General features: G+C 41.6%; 1 protein-coding gene across 1 annotated transcript; it reads left to right on the top strand.

Moving 5' to 3' along the window:
* Nucleotides 1-542: 542 nt before the first annotated feature.
* On the top strand, nt 543-27468 carry LOC140225381 (uncharacterized). Its single transcript, XM_072304082.1, has 3 exons — nt 543-752; nt 25755-25985; nt 27076-27468. The coding sequence occupies exons 1-3, from the start codon at nt 594-596 to the stop codon at nt 27184-27186; spliced, it is 501 nt and encodes a 166-aa protein (XP_072160183.1). The 5' UTR covers nt 543-593; the 3' UTR covers nt 27187-27468.

Genomic DNA, 27468 nt, shown 5'->3' with positions numbered 1-27468 from the left:
TAACTCCCAAGCTCAAAAAAAGCTCTCAAGTTGAGGCCAAAATGGAGTAGATATCCCACGCTACCCTGAGAGTCCACCTCTACATCAAGACGAACTCTCCATGCAAAGATAGGGAGCAAATACATTGACAGGGTCGCCATTTTATTTGGGGACTCCAAAACTGAAAACACGGCAACCCTGCTGATGTATTTGCTCCCTATCTTTGCATGGAGAGTTCGTCTTGATGTAGAGGTGGACTCTCAGGATAGCGTGGGATATCCCCTCCATTATGGCCTCATATTAAGAGCTTTTTTTTTAGCTTGGGAGTTGATTTCAGAGAAAACCAGTGGCACTATCGTGTTTCTCGCAAACTTTTACAAAAGAATCAACAGTCAAATCGAAAATTCCTCACACATGCAACATCTCCATTCTATTTCCAACCGTAGAAAGTAAAAGTAACTATAGTAAAGAACTTTTGTAATGGTGTTATAGTGCATAATTGCTCACAGTTATTACTGTTTACTTCTCGTGATTTAATTCCGTCATTCTTACAGTCCATGACGAGAGTCCAAAGCAGAGGACCCTATACGATAGTCGGCGAAACATGGAGTGGAATGGTGGCGATGCTCCTTGCTAATCTTCTATCTGATTCTGGCCGTGAAGTATCCCTCTTCCTCCTTCAAGGATTCCCGAGAAAGATTAATGCTCTGTTGCCTGATGGAAACTCTCTAAGTGACTGTTTGAGCGACGTCTTGCTCGAACTTATTGGAAAAGTGAGTGAATTATCGTTGTTTTTGAACGATCAAGAATCATTCCTCGACACACTGAAAAAAAACTCTCGGCGTTTTTACCAAGGTCCGTTGGTACCATTCCCATCTCATTTGTTTTACCAATTATTGGTAATTTTACCAAGGCAGGTTGGCAAGCTTACCTAAAAACCGATATTTTTACTGTTTAGGTAAGAATACCACTTTTATTGGTAATCAATTCCCGGTAACTTTGCCATTTTATCTCGGTAATTCTACCACAGTCGATAAAAAATATTGGCGTTTTTATCAAGGTCCAGTAAAATTACCGAGAAAGTTCAATAATTTTACCGAGATTTCTTGATAAAATTACCAATTCCATAAATGGCAATTTTACCAAGAAAAAACTGGGATCAAATAGAACCCTGAATTCTTGGTAATTTTACCCTTTTCTAAGTAAATACACCGAGATTTTTTTTTCAGTGCATCTCATCGATGCACAATGGATCGAGTCAATGCGAGAGGTCGGACAAAATTTGAAAACTTTAAACGCTTATATACTTGGTTTATTCAAAACTTTGAGTTTATGAAAGTGGTTCCATTGTGTAGTGTCCTAGGAGTAATCCAACATTAAAAGAGGAAATAAAGCAACAATGCACTCGGCCGAACAACAACACGCGAAGGAATGCACCGTACATGTAGCAGGGACCAAATTGTAAGGGACGTTCTCAGAAAAGTAAGTCACCCAGGGCAGGTGCAGCAGAATTAAAAGGTCTCGGCCATAAAAGTGTCAAGCCAGATTGATAGCACGGGCCTTTGGCGGAGCCCGCTGCGAGCAAGGGGGGGGGGGCCGCGTAACGGCAAGCAAAGGCGAGAAAGCCTAAATCGGGGGGACCAACCAGAGCTTAGCGTCGGTTCTTGGACAGTAGTGTGTAAACAGGGCTTCACCATCCTTAGTGACATCCATATAAAAATTCCCATAAGGAATTCGAATTGGTCAAAAATAATTTCGCCAATCCTCCTCCACAACGTGTCTATTGCACCACGCAAATAGGGTAATGTAAAAACAAGGATGATGACCCAACAACATTGATGTTAGCACTACTAACCAAAAGTATCCGTCGCCAAGAATAAGACTAACATCTCGTATACAACAGGTAGAATAAAAAAATTCCCATAAGGAGTTCGAAGTGGGCAAAAATAATTTCGCCAATCCTCCTCCCCAACGTGTCTATTGCACCACGCAAAGGGGTAATACAATGTTAATGTAAAAACAAGGATGATGACCCAACAACATTGATGTTAGCACTACTAACCAAAAGTATCCGTCGCCCCATCCTTAGTGCCAACCATATGAAAATCCCCATAAGGAATTCGAATTGGTCAAAAATAATTTCGTCAATCCTTCTCCCCAACATGTCTATTGCACCACGCAAAGGGGTAATACGATGTTAATGTAAAAACAAGGATGATGACCCAACAACATTGATGTTAGCACTACTAACCAAAAGTATCCGTCGCCCCATCCTTAGTGCCATCCATATAAAAATTCCCATAAGGAATTCGAATTGGTCAAAAATAATTTCGTCAATCCTTCTCCCCAACGTGTCTATTGCACCACGCAAAGGGGTAATACGATGTTAATGTAAAAACAAGGATGATGACCCAACAACATTGATGTTAGCACTACTAACCAAAAGTATCCGTCGCCCCATCCTTAGTGCCATCCATATAAAAATTCCCATAAGGAATTCGAATTGGTCAAAAATAATTTCGCCAATCCTCCTCCACAACGTGTCTATTGCACCACGCAAATAGGGTAATGTAAAAACAAGGATGATGACCCAACAACATTGATGTTAGCACTACTAACCAAAAGTATCCGTCGCCAAGAATAAGACTAACATCTCGTATACAACAGGTAGAATAAAAAAATTCCCATAAGGAGTTCGAAGTGGGCAAAAATAATTTCGCCAATCCTCCTCCCCAACGTGTCTATTGCACCACGCAAAGGGGTAATACAATGTTAATGTAAAAACAAGGATGATGACCCAACAACATTGATGTTAGCACTACTAACCAAAAGTATCCGTCGCCCCATCCTTAGTGCCAACCATATGAAAATCCCCATAAGGAATTCGAATTGGTCAAAAATAATTTCGTCAATCCTTCTCCCCAACATGTCTATTGCACCACGCAAAGGGGTAATACGATGTTAATGTAAAAACAAGGATGATGACCCAACAACATTGATGTTAGCACTACTAACCAAAAGTATCCGTCGCCCCATCCTTAGTGCCATCCATATAAAAATTCCCATAAGGAATTCGAATTGGTCAAAAATAATTTCGTCAATCCTTCTCCCCAACGTGTCTATTGCACCACGCAAAGGGGTAATACGATGTTAATGTAAAAACAAGGATGATGACCCAACAACATTGATGTTAGCACTACTAACCAAAAGTATCCGTCGCCCCATCCTTAGTGCCATCCATATAAAAATTCCCATAAGGAGTTCGAAGTGGGCAAAAATAATTTCGCCAATCCTTCTCCCCAACGTGTCTATTGCACCACGCAAATAGGGTAATGTAAAAACAAGGATGATGACCCAACAACATTGATATTAGCACTACTAACCAAAAGTATCCGTCGCCAAGAATAAGACTAACATCTCGTATACAACAGGTAGGATAAAAAAATTCCCATAAGGAGTTCGAAGTGGGCAAAAATAATTTCGCCAATCCTCCTCCCCAACGTGTCTATTGCACCACGCAAAGGGGTAATACAATGTTAATGTAAAAACAAGGATGATGACCCAACAACATTGATGTTAGCACTACTAACCAAAAGTATCCGTCGCCCCATCCTTAGTGCCAACCATATGAAAATCCCCATAAGGAATTCGAATTGGTCAAAAATAATTTCGTCAATCCTTCTCCCCAACATGTCTATTGCACCACGCAAAGGGGTAATACGATGTTAATGTAAAAACAAGGATGATGACCCAACAACATTGATGTTAGCACTACTAACCAAAAGTATCCGTCGCCCCATCCTTAGTGCCATCCATATAAAAATTCCCATAAGGAATTCGAATTGGTCAAAAATAATTTCGTCAATCCTTCTCCCCAACGTGTCTATTGCACCACGCAAAGGGGTAATACGATGTTAATGTAAAAACAAGGATGATGACCCAACAACATTGATGTTAGCACTACTAACCAAAAGTATCCGTCGCCCCATCCTTAGTGCCATCCATATAAAAATTCCCATAAGGAGTTCGAAGTGGGCAAAAATAATTTCGCCAATCCTTCTCCCCAACGTGTCTATTGCACCACGCAAATAGGGTAATGTAAAAACAAGGATGATGACCCAACAACATTGATATTAGCACTACTAACCAAAAGTATCTGTCGCCCCATCCTTAGTGCCATCCATATAAAAATTCCCATAAGGAATTCGAATTGGCCAAAAATAATTTCGTCAATCCTTCTCCCCAACATGTCTATTGCACCACGCATAGGGGTAATACAATGTTAATGTAAAAACAAGGATGATGACCCAACAACATTGATGTTAGCACTACTAACCAAAAGTATCCGTCGCCCCATCCTTAGTGCCATCCATATAAAAATTCCCATAAGGAATTCAAATTGGCCAAAAATAATTTCGTCAATCCTCCTCCCCAACATGTCTATTGCACCACGCAAAGGGGTAATACGATGTTAATGTAAAAACAAGGATGATGACCCAACAACATTGATGTTAGCACTACTAACCAAAAGTATCCGTCGCCCCATCCTTAGTGCCATCCATATAAAAATTCCTGATCGGAATTTTTCCTTAGTGCCATACACATATTATTTAACATTGCGGATCCAAATTTGTCAAGATGATATTGGCAGACGACCTCCCATTGTGTCATATGTACCATGCATATGTGGCTTTACAATGGGAAACCAGAATCATGGTTTTCTGAACCAACATTATGTGAATTTATTGTAGGAACTCAACAATACCGAGTCCGGTATTGGTATTATCCGGTAATATATCAGAATCGACAAACATAAATTATGCAGTTGACTAACCGCCAACGCATCCACCTGCAAGAACCGAGTCTACCTGCGAGATCCGAAGAAAGATAATAACGAGCGAAAAAAACAAAATCTATCACCGAAAAAACCATAGCCCATCGAAAAACGCGTAAAAACATACCAAAGACGGAGCCACAAAAGAGGTTTTAGCAGCAGACACTCAATCCATCAAACTTAAATGTCAAGTCGAGGTGCGAAATATCCGAATAATCGATAAACCCAAAAACCCCGCGAATACACGTAAGAAAGCTACGCGTCTTACTCGGTTTCATCAACACCCGTTCAGTATATAATTATCCAATTAAAAATAATGAACCCTTATCTAAATCAATCTCGTAATTAAAAAAATGCACAGCTTAAATTATGACAAGAGTGAAGACCCGCTTATACGCAAGGGATAACCACGCGCCCTATGTGCTTTTAGCGCCAGACAAACCACCACCTCAACGCAAAACAGAGCTTAGCATACCAAAAAGTAACTAAATCCATCTTTAAATTACAAAATTGCACAGCAGAATCCATGACTATAGGGAAGACCCGCTTATACGCAAGGGATATTCACGCGACATACGCGATTTTAACACCAGACAAACCATCAGCTCAATGCAAAACAGAGCCTAGAAATTTAGTAAGTAGACCTTTAGCGTATAAAGTTGACCTTGTAGCATTCATTCATAAATTTCATTCATAAGATCAGGAGATAGTAGTACCGTTTTGGCGCCAAAAATTCACTACTAGAAAAAATGTAATTAATTAAGTACGATGCAATGTTGCTAATTCGCACTTTGAAAGTGAAGAATATCGGACATAGACACTTTTTGATCCTGAAAACTTCATAGACCTTTAGCGTAAAGTAGACCTTGTAGTTTTCATTCATAAATTCATTCATTAATGTTACTACATGGAGATAAACTTTAATGAGTTTGAAAGTTCAATGACCTTTAACGAAAAGTCGAGTTTGAATACTACAATGAATAGTATGAAGGAACTAGTATGTTAATTAAGTAAATGCGATGCAAATGTTGGTATGTAGAAACCCCCCCCCCCCCCCCAAAAAAAAAAAAAAAAAAAAAAATATTTAATTATTTGGTATTCTGGGAAGTTACCTTGAAATGACGCGTCGAGAGATCCATTGCTTCGGCATGAGGTAATTTCAAAGAGCAGGAGGTGTTGGAATGCACTAGTCGTTTATGATCGTAGTATACATGGTTCCACCATGAAAAAAAATCCCTTTGGGTTATAGATTTCCGGTTAAGTTCTACGTTTGCACGGCATGCGTCGATTTTGAGTAGGATGATATTGAGTCATGCATCCGTTAAATTAGAACCTAAAGGAATTCGAGTAATATTTTACAGTGTGAGTGTGACAACGTCTGTTTTTCGCGAGACTCATTGTGACAGTATACGAGACGTAAGGCGGCGTGCAATTCGTCGGTATCGCAAAATATGAAAGGTAGACATGCAACGCACGTGACATAGAATAGAGAATAGCATTTATCGTCCTGTTTTTTAATGACCAGCTCGATGAGGAAGAAAGCAATACCTAAGTAATACAGCAATTGTCGAAAGGAACCAGAGGAAAAAGAGCAAAATCCCTTCACGTGATTCGGGTAAAACGTCAGAGGTGGCGCCACCAGCGACCAACACCACCTCCCCTACACATCATCCCCAAAATCGGGGACGACAATTTTTATGATGCTAATCGATAGCGCTAGCAAAAACTCGAATTCTCATGTGAGGTGCGGGTACCCCCTCACCCTAGCATCATGCCTCAAATCGAGGTAAAAAATTATCATGATGCTAATCGATAGAGCATGTGAAAACTCGAATTTTGGTCAATAGTGCAGTCACCCCCTCTTCTGCACAGCATCTCCAAAACACGGTGTTGAACATTTAGTATAGTGTAAAAAATAGGAGGCGACGTGAGCGTCATCCTTAAGGAATAGTTTACTGTCGAATTTTCTGAAGAAATGTCGGCGCGGAACTTAGATAACAGTGGTGGAAATCATCAGCAGGGTCAATTGTATGCTCGATGTTGCCACATACACATTCAAACTTTCATCTTTGCGTATGAGTTTTACGTATGCAATCCAAGTGGTCCATGAAGGAAATCGTATTACACACACGATAGGCACGCGACATAGACGTGTTTGCAGCATGATGCATACAACCGGACAATAGTAAGAGTCAAGAGTAAACTAGCAAACCCCATTTATTCAAGCAGGAATAAAAAAAATGCGAATACACATATGGTATGCATGCGTCTTAGGTAAAAGTCGAATTTTCTCGAAACGAAACTGTGTATCAAAATTCGGTCTGTGCACGTTTCCAATCTTCGATAGGGTGAACCAATTCCATCACTCCAGGGCAGATTGGGAGGAGTGGAGTTTGAAGGTGGCGCGGGACGTGCATATCTTCGGAAGATATCATCAGCAGAGCCGGTTGAATGGTCGAAGTTGCTACATATACATTCAAACTTCTATCTTCGCGTATCAGAGTTATGTATGCAATCTAAGTAAGTTAGTTAGTTAGTTAATGTATTTTTTCAGACATTAGTAGTATGATAATAGGGATATGGCATCACTTGACCTTTAAGACGGCACCTACGTGACCCCGGTGTGACGTCACTGGCGACTGGTTGCGGGTTGCCTACCTATCGTTGCCAGTGTTGTAAAATTGTGCAGAAAAATGTCGATTATTACCAGTGTTGTAAAATTGTGCAGATAAATGTCGATTAATTTAGGATGAGGGGTGGGGTATGGTGCATGATTTTCCAACCATGGTGTGACGTCACAAGCGACTGTTGGGGGTTGCCTACCTATCGTTACCAGTGTTGTAAAATTGTGCAGGAAAATCCGAATTATTCCGCGATAATCTGGCAACAATGTTATCATGTTACTAGGTGTTGTAAAATTGTGCGGAAAAATCTGAATTATTTTAGGATGAGGGGCTGGGGTATGGCGCATGATTTTCCAACCATGGTGTGACGTCACTAGCGACTGGTTAATTGTTGCGGGTTGCCTACCTATCGTTACCAGTGTTGTAAAATTGTGCGGAAAAATCGGAATTAATTTACGGCGAGGGCTGGGGTATAGTATATGCTTTTGCAACCATGGTGTGACGACACTAGCGTAGACTGTATCGTTACCAGTGTTGTAATTGATGCGGCTTGCCTACCTATCGGGGCGACGGGTAAGCTTACTCGTTACCAGTGTTGTAAAATCGTGCAGAAAAATCGGAGTAAATTAACGGTGTTGGTTGGGTGATGGGTGTTTTAGCGGATCATATGTCAACAATGTTTTCATGCTATGACGTCACTAACGTTGTGAAATTGAGCGGGAAAATTTGAATTCGTCACGGGTGATGGGTATTTTAGTGTATAAAATGACAGCCGTCTTTTCATGCTGTGACGACAACAACCAACCAACGTTGAGAAATTGAGCGGGAAAAGTTGAATTAATGACGGGCATTGCTACGGAACATGGTAACAATGTTGTAAAATTGAGCGGGAAAGTATGATTTAACCCGGAGTCGGGTATGGATTAGTGTACGGTGTATGGCATCCGTGTTTACTGTTGCGGGTTGCCTAAACGTGAAGGGGCTACCATTAGCTTTTTTAAACCACAACCGTTTAATCCTTATGGGCTACCTACCCACCCGAGCGAAGCATGATATGTTAGAGTCAACAATTTGCCTGCGAATTAGGCGGGAAATTTGAAGGAGCAGACGTTGCAAAAAATCTGCAAAAACCTATCTTCACAGGGTTTTCCATGTGCCATGAGTCCTTTACCGTGACGATATCTGCTCTATTAGCAATCATACACAGTACAACCATTCGGGTAAATACGTTTGACCAATGACCTGCATCATTTTAGGTGACGTCATGCGAAGCATCCATTATGTGTCGTCACCCCAACCCAGCTAGCAACCTTACCCGCTCTACTAGGAATCATACACAGGAGGAGGACCGAGGTTCTCCCATAAATTCGTAGCGGGTTGCCTATCCATCCGGGGGAATACGATTGAGTGTCATCACTCTAAGCATCCATTCTATGACGTCACCCTGTTGTATACCACAGTATCAACGTTGTATGATCGGAAAAAAGTTATACCACGCTATACGTGAGATGATAGAAAATTCGGGTTTAAGTATCGACAGCGGTGACTAGAGGGGCTAATGAGTCGAACTCTAGGTGCGACAAGTATAATGCTCTCATCGCGGAGATGTGGATTCGAAGTTGACAATTATTTTGAATACCGCGGTGATGCGCGTATGTCTGCGGTTCGATTGTTGATTCGTTATCGAAAGACCTTGTTCGATAAAAAGCATTGCCGAGATAGGGATTCATCGATCGAGTTCTGTCGATAACGATTCAACAATCGAGCCGGTCGCGCGACTGCGCGAGCTCCTATTCAAGGCCACCCAGTTCTCGCTACTCATTTGAGTGTCATTCGGAAACCACTCATGTTCCACACAAACTAGTCATTCACTTAGTTCCTTTCACCATACATATAACTGATGAAAAATCACGAATGACTCTGGAAAGTATCATTACTTATACGGGGTTTTCGCGGTAACTGCCATTCGATAATCTCCAAATATCCGTTCCCAGTGATGCCATCCTTCGACAAGTTTCAACTTGTCTCGATCAACTTCTCTATAATATATTTCTGATTCCCACGGCTTGGCAATAGCCGAGGACCTGCGGTCCCGCTCATTTAAACGCGTGGTGCTGGTGCGGGTGTGAAAGCCATCAATAATTTTCGATTATTTAAACGGTGATGTTTCTAGTCAGTTGTCGACCATCATCCTCATCTAAATTTATAGGAAAAAAATCGATATGATCCGTTTTGAATTTGGAAAATGAGTCATTTTTCCTTTCTTTCTGAGACAAGTGAAACACTGATGGGGTATGAACCACGACGTGATGTGCAAATTCTCGTTCCTTGATTGCTCCCGCCGGGGAACACCGGTAGACAAATGATGTTTCAGTATCATGAGCCTTGGCTGCGTTGGCTAGAGGAATCGATGGAGCTCGGATGAGGGGGAGAAAAAAAAAACAAGAAGAGATTCGTTTATCACATACAGCAGATTTATTGATATAAAAAGCAACATGAGTATTGTATATTTGCCACACACACTTTCATACTGTGCTATGAACCGTCGAGATCATGATGGGACAAATTGAAGCCATGCTTTATACGCATCACTTTCCTAACGATTAAATGACGACACTGGTTTTTCAATTCGCAAAGAGCATAGGGGAAAACCATCATCGGAAAAGTCTTAACATCAAATGAGTCAGGGTCTAAAGCGCTCACAAAATTTGAAATTGAAGCGTTGTCCAAATATTGACATTTTCTTAATACTAAATCACAAGTTTCGGAAAAAAGTTTTTGAAATTTTTGCTGATTGTCAACAGCTTTGTCCACTACTGCGCTAATCGATGGAGCGAGTTTCTTCAATTCTTTCCATGCCTTCTCTTGAAGCGCTATTTCTCTCGCACACTTACGATGAGATGAATTTTTCTGACCGAGTACAAGACTTTTCCGTCCCAGAATCCTACCAAACTTCAAAAATCTTGATACGGTCCCGAGATAGCACGTCTCCCCAAAGTCGCTGTCCCCCTCAAAATACGCATCGATGTCCTTGTCCCAGCGTGTAAGCTCTCTCCACTCGCTCGGCTTAAGGGCGACCATGTTTTGAACTGTAGCGTAATTGTAAAATTTGATGATCGGAGTAAACTGTTCATTACAGCTGTAACCGATCACTATCTGCTGTTCACCGTTCGGGGTCAGGAAAAAAGACGAGTTTCCCATCGTTTTCGATACGATAGGGTCTCTGCACACACCACGACCGGGTTTTATCGGAGACATGCTCGAAATTTGATAACAAATCACTTCGAGCGACCCGAGCTGACAGCAAAAGCGGACCACACCGACGAAAAAACGAACAGAAAATGGTCCCTGGTGTGTAACAATCCACGGTAAGAAGACATCGTGATCCAGGAGGAGGAGGAAGAGAAGGAGGAGGAGGAGGAGTGGGGTCTGCAACACGCATTTAAAACGTATCAGATCGACTATCCACTCAAATGAAGGCGCCCTCGTCCCGACTCGCTCACATTCAAAGCCTCAGTGTCAAGGTATGATAATGGAGTATCCCATTTGAACCTATGATAAAGAATCGATTATGCACATCGTGCTCGTTGCGATCCCCTACATGTTCGATATTTTTCAAAGGTTTAAACGGCATAGCAATCGATTCATCGCAAAGCATGCCACGACACTGGAAACCATATGTATGTATAAGCCGCTTTCACGGTGCACTAAGGCGCTCTGCGACGCTCACCCTCCACAGCAATCTGTCATGGAAGAGATCCTCCGGGAGCTGGCATCTCTCCATCTCTTCTCGGATGCCCTCTACCCACCGTTTGGGTGGACGCCCTCTCCGTCGCCTACCTGTCAATCGATATATCTCAAAGCCCATAGCCGTCTTCATTCCGCAAACAAACAGCACCATGCAGCAACATCAGATTGCCTATTCGTTCAAATCAAGGCGGTATCATCTCGAGGATAGCCCCGGGCAAGGCTTTCACGTTATAAAACCACACTTTTCAGAGGGGGAGAGGGTACCCAACGAGCTAGCTATCACCTCTATTTCGTCCATTCCATACCCTCAAATATGACGTCACTAGTGAGGTGAGGTGAGGTGTAATAATCGACTATCGATTTTTGCGGTGTTCGATCTCGTGTCTTAGGTTTGAATATGATATCAATCGATACATCGCAAAGGGAACTAGTCTTTTATCGCAAACGGTATCAGATTGCCTATGAAGCTGTGATAAAGAATCGATCATTGCAGTGTTCGATCTCGTGACGTAGGTTTGAATATCATATCAATCGATATATCGCAAAGGGAACTAGTCTTTTATCGCAAACGGTATCAGATCGCCTATGAAGCTGTGATAAAGAATCGATCATTGCAGTGTTCGATCTCGTGACATAGGTTTGAATATCATATCAATCGATATATCGCAAAGGGAACCAGACTTATAACACAATCGGTATCAGATTGCCTATCCACTCAAATGAAGGCTGTCTCGTCTCGAGGATACGCCGTAACAGTTTGGTCCAATCCCCCGTACCACGGGGATTCCCCCTCTTCCTATCCTCTCGGTGGAAGGGTTCGCACATGGTCCACGAAATCATTGGAAATCGAAGCAAAATCGATCGACTTCGAGCGGGTGAGATGTCATATTCTGCGCATTCAAATCGAAGAAAAGTGATGGAAATCGTTACTGATCGAACAACCGATTCGTGATGAGACAACACAAACAACGAGAAAAGAGCAGGCGCTCAAGCATATGATGATGAAAATTGGTCATAGTCGATACCAATCGAAGCTATATCGATAGGAATCGGTGAAAAATCTATGAGCCTCTCCACTAATCGGAGGCAAGAGAGCGAAGTTCTTCGCTTAAAATACACAATCAAGCTTGGTTCCCAGCATTCACCATCATCTCATCATCTACCTTCGCGTCGTCAGAACTCAATGAGCATTAGTGAAAACCGATACCGCCCACACAAGAAATCGATACCACCCACACAAGCAATCGATTGAATTCGATCCTGGTAAGCTGCTACCAAGAATCGATTTTCATCTTTCTCACCTCTCCCTGCGAGATCCGTGCATGGTTCACGAAGACAGCATCGAGATAAATGCATGAGTATCACCGTAAATCTAGTCCTAATCGATTGAAATCGATAGAAAATCGATAAAACGCTCCCGCAATTCGGGGTGAGAGAGCTATGTTATTCGCATGCAAATCGAGTTTATTCGATGAAAAATAATGTGAATCAATACCGATCGAGCAAACATCTATCATGTTCATCGTTAAGACCGGGGTGATCGCACGATTGAACGTTCGATTCTATCGATAGGACCCGATCAGATGGGGTCAGATCATTCGATTCGCTGATCCGATCACGAAGCGCCCGATCAGTCTTTTCCCTTCGTCTTGAGCGAAGCTCAAACGAAGGGGAAAGACGGGTGAGCTTCGTTTTTCTCACGTTTCGAAGCTCACCCGTCTTTCCCCTTCGTTTGAGCTTCGCTCAAGACGAAGGGAAAAGACTGATCGGGCGCTTCGTGATCGGATCAGCGAATCGAATGATCTGACCCCATCTGATCGGGTCCTATCGATAGAATCGAACGTTCAATCGTGCGATCACCCCGGTCTTAACGATGAACATGATAGATGTTTGCTCGATCGGTATTGATTCACATTATTTTTCATCGAATAAACTCGATTTGCATGCGAATAACATAGCTCTCTCACCCCGAATTGCGGGAGCGTTTTATCGATTTTCTATCGATTTCAATCGATTAGGACTAGATTTACGGTGATACTCATGCATTTATCTCGATGCTGTCTTCGTGAACCATGCACGGATCTCGCAGGGAGAGGTGAGAAAGATGAAAATCGATTCTTGGTAGCAGCTTACCAGGATCGAATTCAATCGATTGCTTGTGTGGGTGGTATCGATTTCTTGTGTGGGCGGTATCGGTTTTCACTAATGCTCATTGAGTTCTGACGACGCGAAGGTAGATGATGAGATGATGGTGAATGCTGGGAACCAAGCTTGATTGTGTATTTTAAGCGAAGAACTTCGCTCTCTTGCCTCCGATTAGTGGAGAGGCTCATAGATTTTTCACCGATTCCTATCGATATAGCTTCGATTGGTATCGACTATGACCAATTTTCATCATCATATGCTTGAGCGCCTGCTCTTTTCTCGTTGTTTGTGTTGTCTCATCACGAATCGGTTGTTCGATCAGTAACGATTTCCATCACTTTTCTTCGATTTGAATGCGCAGAATATGACATCTCACCCGCTCGAAGTCGATCGATTTTGCTTCGATTTCCAATGATTTCGTGGACCATGTGCGAACCCTTCCACCGAGAGGATAGGAAGAGGGGGAATCCCCGTGGTACGGGGGATTGGACCAAACTGTTACGGCGTATCCTCGAGACGAGACAGCCTTCATTTGAGTGGATAGGCAATCTGATACCGATTGTGTTATAAGTCTGGTTCCCTTTGCGATATATCGATTGATATGATATTCAAACCTATGTCACGAGATCGAACACTGCAATGATCGATTCTTTATCACAGCTTCATAGGCGATCTGATACCGTTTGCGATAAAAGACTAGTTCCCTTTGCGATATATCGATTGATATGATATTCAAACCTACGTCACGAGATCGAACACTGCAATGATCGATTCTTTATCACAGCTTCATAGGCAATCTGATACCGTTTGCGATAAAAGACTAGTTCCCTTTGCGATGTATCGATTGATATCATATTCAAACCTAAGACACGAGATCGAACACCGCAAAAATCGATAGTCGATTATTACACCTCACCTCACCTCACTAGTGACGTCATATTTGAGGGTATGGAATGGACGAAATAGAGGTGATAGCTAGCTCGTTGGGTACCCTCTCCCCCTCTGAAAAGTGTGGTTTTATAACGTGAAAGCCTTGCCCGGGGCTATCCTCGAGATGATACCGCCTTGATTTGAACGAATAGGCAATCTGATGTTGCTGCATGGTGCTGTTTGTTTGCGGAATGAAGACGGCTATGGGCTTTGAGATATATCGATTGACAGGTAGGCGACGGAGAGGGCGTCCACCCAAACGGTGGGTAGAGGGCATCCGAGAAGAGATGGAGAGATGCCAGCTCCCGGAGGATCTCTTCCATGACAGATTGCTGTGGAGGGTGAGCGTCGCAGAGCGCCTTAGTGCACCGTGAAAGCGGCTTATACATACATATGGTTTCCAGTGTCGTGGCATGCTTTGCGATGAATCGATTGCTATGCCGTTTAAACCTTTGAAAAATATCGAACATGTAGGGGATCGCAACGAGCACGATGTGCATAATCGATTCTTTATCATAGGTTCAAATGGGATACTCCATTATCATACCTTGACACTGAGGCTTTGAATGTGAGCGAGTCGGGACGAGGGCGCCTTCATTTGAGTGGATAGTCGATCTGATACGTTTTAAATGCGTGTTGCAGACCCCACTCCTCCTCCTCCTCCTTCTCTTCCTCCTCCTCCTGGATCACGATGTCTTCTTACCGTGGATTGTTACACACCAGGGACCATTTTCTGTTCGTTTTTTCGTCGGTGTGGTCCGCTTTTGCTGTCAGCTCGGGTCGCTCGAAGTGATTTGTTATCAAATTTCGAGCATGTCTCCGATAAAACCCGGTCGTGGTGTGTGCAGAGACCCTATCGTATCGAAAACGATGGGAAACTCGTCTTTTTTCCTGACCCCGAACGGTGAACAGCAGATAGTGATCGGTTACAGCTGTAATGAACAGTTTACTCCGATCATCAAATTTTACAATTACGCTACAGTTCAAAACATGGTCGCCCTTAAGCCGAGCGAGTGGAGAGAGCTTACACGCTGGGACAAGGACATCGATGCGTATTTTGAGGGGGACAGCGACTTTGGGGAGACGTGCTATCTCGGGACCGTATCAAGATTTTTGAAGTTTGGTAGGATTCTGGGACGGAAAAGTCTTGTACTCGGTCAGAAAAATTCATCTCATCGTAAGTGTGCGAGAGAAATAGCGCTTCAAGAGAAGGCATGGAAAGAATTGAAGAAACTCGCTCCATCGATTAGCGCAGTAGTGGACAAAGCTGTTGACAATCAGCAAAAATTTCAAAAACTTTTTTCCGAAACTTGTGATTTAGTATTAAGAAAATGTCAATATTTGGACAACGCTTCAATTTCAAATTTTGTGAGCGCTTTAGACCCTGACTCATTTGATGTTAAGACTTTTCCGATGATGGTTTTCCCCTATGCTCTTTGCGAATTGAAAAACCAGTGTCGTCATTTAATCGTTAGGAAAGTGATGCGTATAAAGCATGGCTTCAATTTGTCCCATCATGATCTCGACGGTTCATAGCACAGTATGAAAGTGTGTGTGGCAAATATACAATACTCATGTTGCTTTTTATATCAATAAATCTGCTGTATGTGATAAACGAATCTCTTCTTGTTTTTTTTTTCTCCCCCTCATCCGAGCTCCATCGATTCCTCTAGCCAACGCAGCCAAGGCTCATGATACTGAAACATCATTTGTCTACCGGTGTTCCCCGGCGGGAGCAATCAAGGAACGAGAATTTGCACATCACGTCGTGGTTCATACCCCATCAGTGTTTCACTTGTCTCAGAAAGAAAGGAAAAATGACTCATTTTCCAAATTCAAAACGGATCATATCGATTTTTTTCCTATAAATTTAGATGAGGATGATGGTCGACAACTGACTAGAAACATCACCGTTTAAATAATCGAAAATTATTGATGGCTTTCACACCCGCACCAGCACCACGCGTTTAAATGAGCGGGACCGCAGGTCCTCGGCTATTGCCAAGCCGTGGGAATCAGAAATATATTATAGAGAAGTTGATCGAGACAAGTTGAAACTTGTCGAAGGATGGCATCACTGGGAACGGATATTTGGAGATTATCGAATGGCAGTTACCGCGAAAACCCCGTATAAGTAATGATACTTTCCAGAGTCATTCGTGATTTTTCATCAGTTATATGTATGGTGAAAGGAACTAAGTGAATGACTAGTTTGTGTGGAACATGAGTGGTTTCCGAATGACACTCAAATGAGTAGCGAGAACTGGGTGGCCTTGAATAGGAGCTCGCGCAGTCGCGCGACCGGCTCGATTGTTGAATCGTTATCGACAGAACTCGATCGATGAATCCCTATCTCGGCAATGCTTTTTATCGAACAAGGTCTTTCGATAACGAATCAACAATCGAACCGCAGACATACGCGCATCACCGCGGTATTCAAAATAATTGTCAACTTCGAATCCACATCTCCGCGATGAGAGCATTATACTTGTCGCACCTAGAGTTCGACTCATTAGCCCCTCTAGTCACCGCTGTCGATACTTAAACCCGAATTTTCTATCATCTCACGTATAGCGTGGTATAACTTTTTTCCGATCATACAACGTTGATACTGTGGTATACAACAGGGTGACGTCATAGAATGGATGCTTAGAGTGATGACACTCAATCGTATTCCCCCGGATGGATAGGCAACCCGCTACGAATTTATGGGAGAACCTCGGTCCTCCTCCTGTGTATGATTCCTAGTAGAGCGGGTAAGGTTGCTAGCTGGGTTGGGGTGACGACACATAATGGATGCTTCGCATGACGTCACCTAAAATGATGCAGGTCATTGGTCAAACGTATTTACCCGAATGGTTGTACTGTGTATGATTGCTAATAGAGCAGATATCGTCACGGTAAAGGACTCATGGCACATGGAAAACCCTGTGAAGATAGGTTTTTGCAGATTTTTTGCAACGTCTGCTCCTTCAAATTTCCCGCCTAATTCGCAGGCAAATTGTTGACTCTAACATATCATGCTTCGCTCGGGTGGGTAGGTAGCCCATAAGGATTAAACGGTTGTGGTTTAAAAAAGCTAATGGTAGCCCCTTCACGTTTAGGCAACCCGCAACAGTAAACACGGATGCCATACACCGTACACTAATCCATACCCGACTCCGGGTTAAATCATACTTTCCCGCTCAATTTTACAACATTGTTACCATGTTCCGTAGCAATGCCCGTCATTAATTCAACTTTTCCCGCTCAATTTCTCAACGTTGGTTGGTTGTTGTCGTCACAGCATGAAAAGACGGCTGTCATTTTATACACTAAAATACCCATCACCCGTGACGAATTCAAATTTTCCCGCTCAATTTCACAACGTTAGTGACGTCATAGCATGAAAACATTGTTGACATATGATCCGCTAAAACACCCATCACCCAACCAACACCGTTAATTTACTCCGATTTTTCTGCACGATTTTACAACACTGGTAACGAGTAAGCTTACCCGTCGCCCCGATAGGTAGGCAAGCCGCATCAATTACAACACTGGTAACGATACAGTCTACGCTAGTGTCGTCACACCATGGTTGCAAAAGCATATACTATACCCCAGCCCTCGCCGTAAATTAATTCCGATTTTTCCGCACAATTTTACAACACTGGTAACGATAGGTAGGCAACCCGCAACAATTAACCAGTCGCTAGTGACGTCACACCATGGTTGGAAAATCATGCGCCATACCCCAGCCCCTCATCCTAAAATAATTCAGATTTTTCCGCACAATTTTACAACACCTAGTAACATGATAACATTGTTGCCAGATTATCGCGGAATAATTCGGATTTTCCTGCACAATTTTACAACACTGGTAACGATAGGTAGGCAACCCCCAACAGTCGCTTGTGACGTCACACCATGGTTGGAAAATCATGCACCATACCCCACCCCTCATCCTAAATTAATCGACATTTATCTGCACAATTTTACAACACTGGTAATAATCGACATTTTTCTGCACAATTTTACAACACTGGCAACGATAGGTAGGCAACCCGCAACCAGTCGCCAGTGACGTCACACCGGGGTCACGTAGGTGCCGTCTTAAAGGTCAAGTGATGCCATATCCCTATTATCATACTACTAATGTCTGAAAAAATACATTAACTAACTAACTAACTTACTTAGATTGCATACATAACTCTGATACGCGAAGATAGAAGTTTGAATGTATATGTAGCAACTTCGACCATTCAACCGGCTCTGCTGATGATATCTTCCGAAGATATGCACGTCCCGCGCCACCTTCAAACTCCACTCCTCCCAATCTGCCCTGGAGTGATGGAATTGGTTCACCCTATCGAAGATTGGAAACGTGCACAGACCGAATTTTGATACACAGTTTCGTTTCGAGAAAATTCGACTTTTACCTAAGACGCATGCATACCATATGTGTATTCGCATTTTTTTTATTCCTGCTTGAATAAATGGGGTTTGCTAGTTTACTCTTGACTCTTACTATTGTCCGGTTGTATGCATCATGCTGCAAACACGTCTATGTCGCGTGCCTATCGTGTGTGTAATACGATTTCCTTCATGGACCACTTGGATTGCATACGTAAAACTCATACGCAAAGATGAAAGTTTGAATGTGTATGTGGCAACATCGAGCATACAATTGACCCTGCTGATGATTTCCACCACTGTTATCTAAGTTCCGCGCCGACATTTCTTCAGAAAATTCGACAGTAAACTATTCCTTAAGGATGACGCTCACGTCGCCTCCTATTTTTTACACTATACTAAATGTTCAACACCGTGTTTTGGAGATGCTGTGCAGAAGAGGGGGTGACTGCACTATTGACCAAAATTCGAGTTTTCACATGCTCTATCGATTAGCATCATGATAATTTTTTACCTCGATTTGAGGCATGATGCTAGGGTGAGGGGGTACCCGCACCTCACATGAGAATTCGAGTTTTTGCTAGCGCTATCGATTAGCATCATAAAAATTGTCGTCCCCGATTTTGGGGATGATGTGTAGGGGAGGTGGTGTTGGTCGCTGGTGGCGCCACCTCTGACGTTTTACCCGAATCACGTGAAGGGATTTTGCTCTTTTTCCTCTGGTTCCTTTCGACAATTGCTGTATTACTTAGGTATTGCTTTCTTCCTCATCGAGCTGGTCATTAAAAAACAGGACGATAAATGCTATTCTCTATTCTATGTCACGTGCGTTGCATGTCTACCTTTCATATTTTGCGATACCGACGAATTGCACGCCGCCTTACGTCTCGTATACTGTCACAATGAGTCTCGCGAAAAACAGACGTTGTCACACTCACACTGTAAAATATTACTCGAATTCCTTTAGGTTCTAATTTAACGGATGCATGACTCAATATCATCCTACTCAAAATCGACGCATGCCGTGCAAACGTAGAACTTAACCGGAAATCTATAACCCAAAGGGATTTTTTTTCATGGTGGAACCATGTATACTACGATCATAAACGACTAGTGCATTCCAACACCTCCTGCTCTTTGAAATTACCTCATGCCGAAGCAATGGATCTCTCGACGCGTCATTTCAAGGTAACTTCCCAGAATACCAAATAATTAAATATTTTTTTTTTTTTTTTTTTTTTTGGGGGGGGGGGGGGGGTTTCTACATACCAACATTTGCATCGCATTTACTTAATTAACATACTAGTTCCTTCATACTATTCATTGTAGTATTCAAACTCGACTTTTCGTTAAAGGTCATTGAACTTTCAAACTCATTAAAGTTTATCTCCATGTAGTAACATTAATGAATGAATTTATGAATGAAAACTACAAGGTCTACTTTACGCTAAAGGTCTATGAAGTTTTCAGGATCAAAAAGTGTCTATGTCCGATATTCTTCACTTTCAAAGTGCGAATTAGCAACATTGCATCGTACTTAATTAATTACATTTTTTCTAGTAGTGAATTTTTGGCGCCAAAACGGTACTACTATCTCCTGATCTTATGAATGAAATTTATGAATGAATGCTACAAGGTCAACTTTATACGCTAAAGGTCTACTTACTAAATTTCTAGGCTCTGTTTTGCATTGAGCTGATGGTTTGTCTGGTGTTAAAATCGCGTATGTCGCGTGAATATCCCTTGCGTATAAGCGGGTCTTCCCTATAGTCATGGATTCTGCTGTGCAATTTTGTAATTTAAAGATGGATTTAGTTACTTTTTGGTATGCTAAGCTCTGTTTTGCGTTGAGGTGGTGGTTTGTCTGGCGCTAAAAGCACATAGGGCGCGTGGTTATCCCTTGCGTATAAGCGGGTCTTCACTCTTGTCATAATTTAAGCTGTGCATTTTTTTAATTACGAGATTGATTTAGATAAGGGTTCATTATTTTTAATTGGATAATTATATACTGAACGGGTGTTGATGAAACCGAGTAAGACGCGTAGCTTTCTTACGTGTATTCGCGGGGTTTTTGGGTTTATCGATTATTCGGATATTTCGCACCTCGACTTGACATTTAAGTTTGATGGATTGAGTGTCTGCTGCTAAAACCTCTTTTGTGGCTCCGTCTTTGGTATGTTTTTACGCGTTTTTCGATGGGCTATGGTTTTTTCGGTGATAGATTTTGTTTTTTTCGCTCGTTATTATCTTTCTTCGGATCTCGCAGGTAGACTCGGTTCTTGCAGGTGGATGCGTTGGCGGTTAGTCAACTGCATAATTTATGTTTGTCGATTCTGATATATTACCGGATAATACCAATACCGGACTCGGTATTGTTGAGTTCCTACAATAAATTCACATAATGTTGGTTCAGAAAACCATGATTCTGGTTTCCCATTGTAAAGCCACATATGCATGGTACATATGACACAATGGGAGGTCGTCTGCCAATATCATCTTGACAAATTTGGATCCGCAATGTTAAATAATATGTGTATGGCACTAAGGAAAAATTCCGATCAGGAATTTTTATATGGATGGCACTAAGGATGGGGCGACGGATACTTTTGGTTAGTAGTGCTAACATCAATGTTGTTGGGTCATCATCCTTGTTTTTACATTAACATCGTATTACCCCTTTGCGTGGTGCAATAGACATGTTGGGGAGGAGGATTGACGAAATTATTTTTGGCCAATTTGAATTCCTTATGGGAATTTTTATATGGATGGCACTAAGGATGGGGCGACGGATACTTTTGGTTAGTAGTGCTAACATCAATGTTGTTGGGTCATCATCCTTGTTTTTACATTAACATTGTATTACCCCTATGCGTGGTGCAATAGACATGTTGGGGAGAAGGATTGACGAAATTATTTTTGGCCAATTCGAATTCCTTATGGGAATTTTTATATGGATGGCACTAAGGATGGGGCGACAGATACTTTTGGTTAGTAGTGCTAATATCAATGTTGTTGGGTCATCATCCTTGTTTTTACATTACCCTATTTGCGTGGTGCAATAGACACGTTGGGGAGAAGGATTGGCGAAATTATTTTTGCCCACTTCGAACTCCTTATGGGAATTTTTATATGGATGGCACTAAGGATGGGGCGACGGATACTTTTGGTTAGTAGTGCTAACATCAATGTTGTTGGGTCATCATCCTTGTTTTTACATTAACATCGTATTACCCCTTTGCGTGGTGCAATAGACACGTTGGGGAGAAGGATTGACGAAATTATTTTTGACCAATTCGAATTCCTTATGGGAATTTTTATATGGATGGCACTAAGGATGGGGCGACGGATACTTTTGGTTAGTAGTGCTAACATCAATGTTGTTGGGTCATCATCCTTGTTTTTACATTAACATCGTATTACCCCTTTGCGTGGTGCAATAGACATGTTGGGGAGAAGGATTGACGAAATTATTTTTGACCAATTCGAATTCCTTATGGGGATTTTCATATGGTTGGCACTAAGGATGGGGCGACGGATACTTTTGGTTAGTAGTGCTAACATCAATGTTGTTGGGTCATCATCCTTGTTTTTACATTAACATTGTATTACCCCTTTGCGTGGTGCAATAGACACGTTGGGGAGGAGGATTGGCGAAATTATTTTTGCCCACTTCGAACTCCTTATGGGAATTTTTTTATCCTACCTGTTGTATACGAGATGTTAGTCTTATTCTTGGCGACGGATACTTTTGGTTAGTAGTGCTAATATCAATGTTGTTGGGTCATCATCCTTGTTTTTACATTACCCTATTTGCGTGGTGCAATAGACACGTTGGGGAGAAGGATTGGCGAAATTATTTTTGCCCACTTCGAACTCCTTATGGGAATTTTTATATGGATGGCACTAAGGATGGGGCGACGGATACTTTTGGTTAGTAGTGCTAACATCAATGTTGTTGGGTCATCATCCTTGTTTTTACATTAACATCGTATTACCCCTTTGCGTGGTGCAATAGACACGTTGGGGAGAAGGATTGACGAAATTATTTTTGACCAATTCGAATTCCTTATGGGAATTTTTATATGGATGGCACTAAGGATGGGGCGACGGATACTTTTGGTTAGTAGTGCTAACATCAATGTTGTTGGGTCATCATCCTTGTTTTTACATTAACATCGTATTACCCCTTTGCGTGGTGCAATAGACATGTTGGGGAGAAGGATTGACGAAATTATTTTTGACCAATTCGAATTCCTTATGGGGATTTTCATATGGTTGGCACTAAGGATGGGGCGACGGATACTTTTGGTTAGTAGTGCTAACATCAATGTTGTTGGGTCATCATCCTTGTTTTTACATTAACATTGTATTACCCCTTTGCGTGGTGCAATAGACACGTTGGGGAGGAGGATTGGCGAAATTATTTTTGCCCACTTCGAACTCCTTATGGGAATTTTTTTATTCTACCTGTTGTATACGAGATGTTAGTCTTATTCTTGGCGACGGATACTTTTGGTTAGTAGTGCTAACATCAATGTTGTTGGGTCATCATCCTTGTTTTTACATTACCCTATTTGCGTGGTGCAATAGACACGTTGTGGAGGAGGATTGGCGAAATTATTTTTGACCAATTCGAATTCCTTATGGGAATTTTTATATGGATGGCACTAAGGATGGGGCGACGGATACTTTTGGTTAGTAGTGCTAACATCAATGTTGTTGGGTCATCATCCTTGTTTTTACATTAACATCGTATTACCCCTTTGCGTGGTGCAATAGACACGTTGGGGAGAAGGATTGACGAAATTATTTTTGACCAATTCGAATTCCTTATGGGAATTTTTATATGGATGGCACTAAGGATGGGGCGACGGATACTTTTGGTTAGTAGTGCTAACATCAATGTTGTTGGGTCATCATCCTTGTTTTTACATTAACATCGTATTACCCCTTTGCGTGGTGCAATAGACATGTTGGGGAGAAGGATTGACGAAATTATTTTTGACCAATTCGAATTCCTTATGGGGATTTTCATATGGTTGGCACTAAGGATGGGGCGACGGATACTTTTGGTTAGTAGTGCTAACATCAATGTTGTTGGGTCATCATCCTTGTTTTTACATTAACATTGTATTACCCCTTTGCGTGGTGCAATAGACACGTTGGGGAGGAGGATTGGCGAAATTATTTTTGCCCACTTCGAACTCCTTATGGGAATTTTTTTATTCTACCTGTTGTATACGAGATGTTAGTCTTATTCTTGGCGACGGATACTTTTGGTTAGTAGTGCTAACATCAATGTTGTTGGGTCATCATCCTTGTTTTTACATTACCCTATTTGCGTGGTGCAATAGACACGTTGTGGAGGAGGATTGGCGAAATTATTTTTGACCAATTCGAATTCCTTATGGGAATTTTTATATGGATGTCACTAAGGATGGTGAAGCCCTGTTTACACACTACTTTGGACCAGCCAATCAGGGATAGCGTGGGGTACGCTGGGGGTGGGCCCCAAGAAGGGTTGAACAGGGAGCAAGGAGTTGGGCTCTGGAGGGCCTCCTCACTTCGAATTCTACTTTTCAAGTCAAAGGGAGTCAACTCCTCGAGTCCTCAGCGACAAATATAAATTTTTCCCAGACGAACAGATATTTTTCTAAGTCCTTCGAGACAACCGCCTTATCTAAACATTTACACATTTTTTTGGTTTCATACCCATAACGATTTTGTTGTGTTAATTTTGGTTTCGTGTTGTTAATTTTTCGGACTTTCCACATTATAATTTTTCATCGCCAATCAGCGACTTATATTTATTGCTCACTCTAGAACCCTACAATTGGTTTCCTAGTATTTGTGTTATGAAACACCGCTTGCAATTTAAAATGTGACTAAATAAACATGAAAATTTGCAGTTTTAGTCAGAACTTTCATGTGGAACCTCTCTAATTGACTCGATCTACGACGGTGAAACTCCCACACCACGAATCTCGTTTGCTGTGATTAAAAATCTCCACTCTTAATTCATTTTTTTGAAGGAGAATAAATCAACATCGCTTCTTGAAGTCCTCTCAGAATTTGCCTCGTACAGAAAAGTAATAACGGAAGTTTTTAAGAATTGACGTTCAGTAATTCTCCATTTAAAAAGTCAAGTAAAACAGGATGCCTGCAACGACGCAAACCGAGATACGTTGTTTGATGAGGCTGCTCGTAAGAAATGACAGAAAAAAGTAATTCCAGAACGTTGGTGTACATTTTGTCTTCGCCGTAATTGAATGCATGCCCGCGTCTTACGTTTCTGATCAGTCACAAAGCTCGGAAACCGATTGCAAGAAGACGTATTTTGTTTGGCGTAACAATCAAAACTGTTTCGCATCAGTGTGTAACATTCGTATTTTGTTTGAGTGTTACCGGAAATGAGGGGGCGTGGCTTATTTAATTGGATTTTTTTTGCACAACATGGCAACGCTGTCGTAACATTTTGATGCGAAACACTTGGAACGTGCTCCGGAGCAGGTTGCAGAATTGTTACGGTTTGTTACGACTGTTGTGTTTTGTTAACAAGATTTTTAACCTCACTTCTAGCTGCTTTGCTCTCATTGGTTGTGAAAAAGTGACGCAAATAACACAAAATCGGTAACAGGAAACAATTGTTGCGGCGAACAAAATACGACTAGAGAGTCAGGGTTGGGTTAAGTTAGGTCACGCAACTAAACAAACTCCATGGCGAAGCGAGAAGTATCACTCAAGTTGAAGGCGCTCAATTGAAGTTCCATCACCGCTATTCTTCCTTCTTAGGTAAATTTAGAGAGAGGAAATAGGTAAGTGGGGTCAAAATCATACGTTTTGATTTTTTGACTTTGTGTAATTATTAAACGATTACCTCCCACGAGAAAGGGGCTACGGAAGCAAAAACTTTAGCTGAAGGATTGATGGCAATTACTTGAAGCCAAGTTGATTTGAAATATCGGATTTGGAGATTTCAACGAAAAACTATTATTGAGCTGCCATCGCCTAACCCTCATGACTCCTCCGGCTTGTTTTGAAAGTGTTGGGTGTTTTTGGTTCCTAAGTATACGAAATTTTCTGTTTTCTCATTCCAGGAAGTACCAATTAAAATGAAGGATTTGAATGGCGCCCGGGGCTTTGAAACAGCAGTGCAACTGCTAACAAATAAATTCGAGAAGACCTTCGTCATGCGAGCGTTCCAAACCATCAAGAGGAATTTAGAACTTGTGAAGAGCATCTCGAATCAAAAAATTCGTTTACAAAATGCCTTAGTTTTAATGGAAGTTAGTCAACTATGCAATCTGACATCCGACGAAATAGAGGAGGTAGGTTGTCGACTTAGTAAAGTTTCTTCGATGAACTTCACTAAAGTTTTATCTATCGACGATTAAGAAAGAGAGAAGGATTGAATACGAGAGCATATTTTTTTAGCGGCTCTGGTGCTTGCACTAGAGCTGCTATTCCGGACGGTCCCAGCTGGGGAGTATCAACGGACCATGTTACATTGGAGAGACCGCGTGTTGGTTGATGGGAATCGGCGCCATTTTCTGCTGTTTAGGGGGGGCTGATTTTATTTTAATTGATATCTTTTTCCTGTGAGCGAATGCTATGTTGTGTAGTGTATTTTTGGAATCATGGTGATACTGTCAATAATTCAAAACGGGTCTGTGCTTTAATCTCGCACTGGAAAAAATGTACTTTACGTTTAAAATTTGAAAATTCAAATCTATAAGTTTTCGCGCTTTTTTCGAAGAATGCCGTGGTTGGAGCTTCCTAGTCATACTACTCGACATCAGCTGATACATAGCAAACAAAGGTTACCAAGGAAACCGTAAACGCGTAACAACTACCTACCGTCGCCAGAGCCGCTTTCCGACGCGAATCAATCGCGAATGCGTTGGAGCTTCCTGCTTGTTTTTAATTTTGCACTACACCCGGTTTTAGCACATGGGCTCTCTCGTAAATAACGGGTTTAATTGTAGATTAAATGTCTTCATCTTTCAAATCGATAAGTTTTGGATTAATCATAGGGTGAAACCAAAAAGTTTTGACCGAATCTAAAATAATTTTCATGTGCAGCAGGTAGATAATAAGTTAGTTATCATTGTTTTTAGACATTTAGCTAATGAGACTATTATTATTACAGCTGCTATTATTACAGAATTTCTGAAAGTTGAGTAAGATTACAAAAAATTTAGAATTTAACTTAATGGAGGTGGAAAAGTTGAAAATTGTGGCTCCTGACCATATTTATGGTATGTATCCAAGGTCCCAAAGGAAATTATCAACTCTGTTTCAATCTCAGTATTCATTTATCCGCACCAATCTACTACAGTGATTCATCATTTTTGTTTCATGAATGAATTTTCATACTGTCTAATTCAGTACATTAAAGAAGGACTGTGTTTTGAACAGGTTTCCAAGAGCGCTCGGCTAGTTAAAATTGACTGCGAAAACTACAAGCAGATGATCTTACACCCAAGGTCTGCGAAGTTGATCGCAGAAGAGGCTGCATTTTCTTGGTGACAACGAGCGACTTTCAGCGTGACAAAGCAAGATGGTGACCATGACAAATTGTATAGACTAGAATAAGACCTAAAAAATGCTAATTTAACCACCCGCGTGGTTAAATTAGCTTTCTGCTATTGTAAAATGTACATTTGGAACATTGCAGTCGTTTTTTTGACAATTGAATTGTTAAACCAACAATTCATTTTTTTCCGTGTTGAGAAGATAGTGCACTTCTCCGCAACGAAGATAGAAAATGAAGCCAAAATATATATCAATTTCGAAAGATTTTTCGTTTCA

The sequence above is a fragment of the Bemisia tabaci genome, chromosome 9 (assembly GCF_918797505.1).
Source record: "Bemisia tabaci chromosome 9, PGI_BMITA_v3".
Taxonomy (NCBI): domain Eukaryota; kingdom Metazoa; phylum Arthropoda; class Insecta; order Hemiptera; family Aleyrodidae; genus Bemisia; species Bemisia tabaci.
The sequence above is the reverse complement of the archived record's forward strand: the minus strand, read 5'-3'. Positions and strand labels throughout refer to the sequence as shown.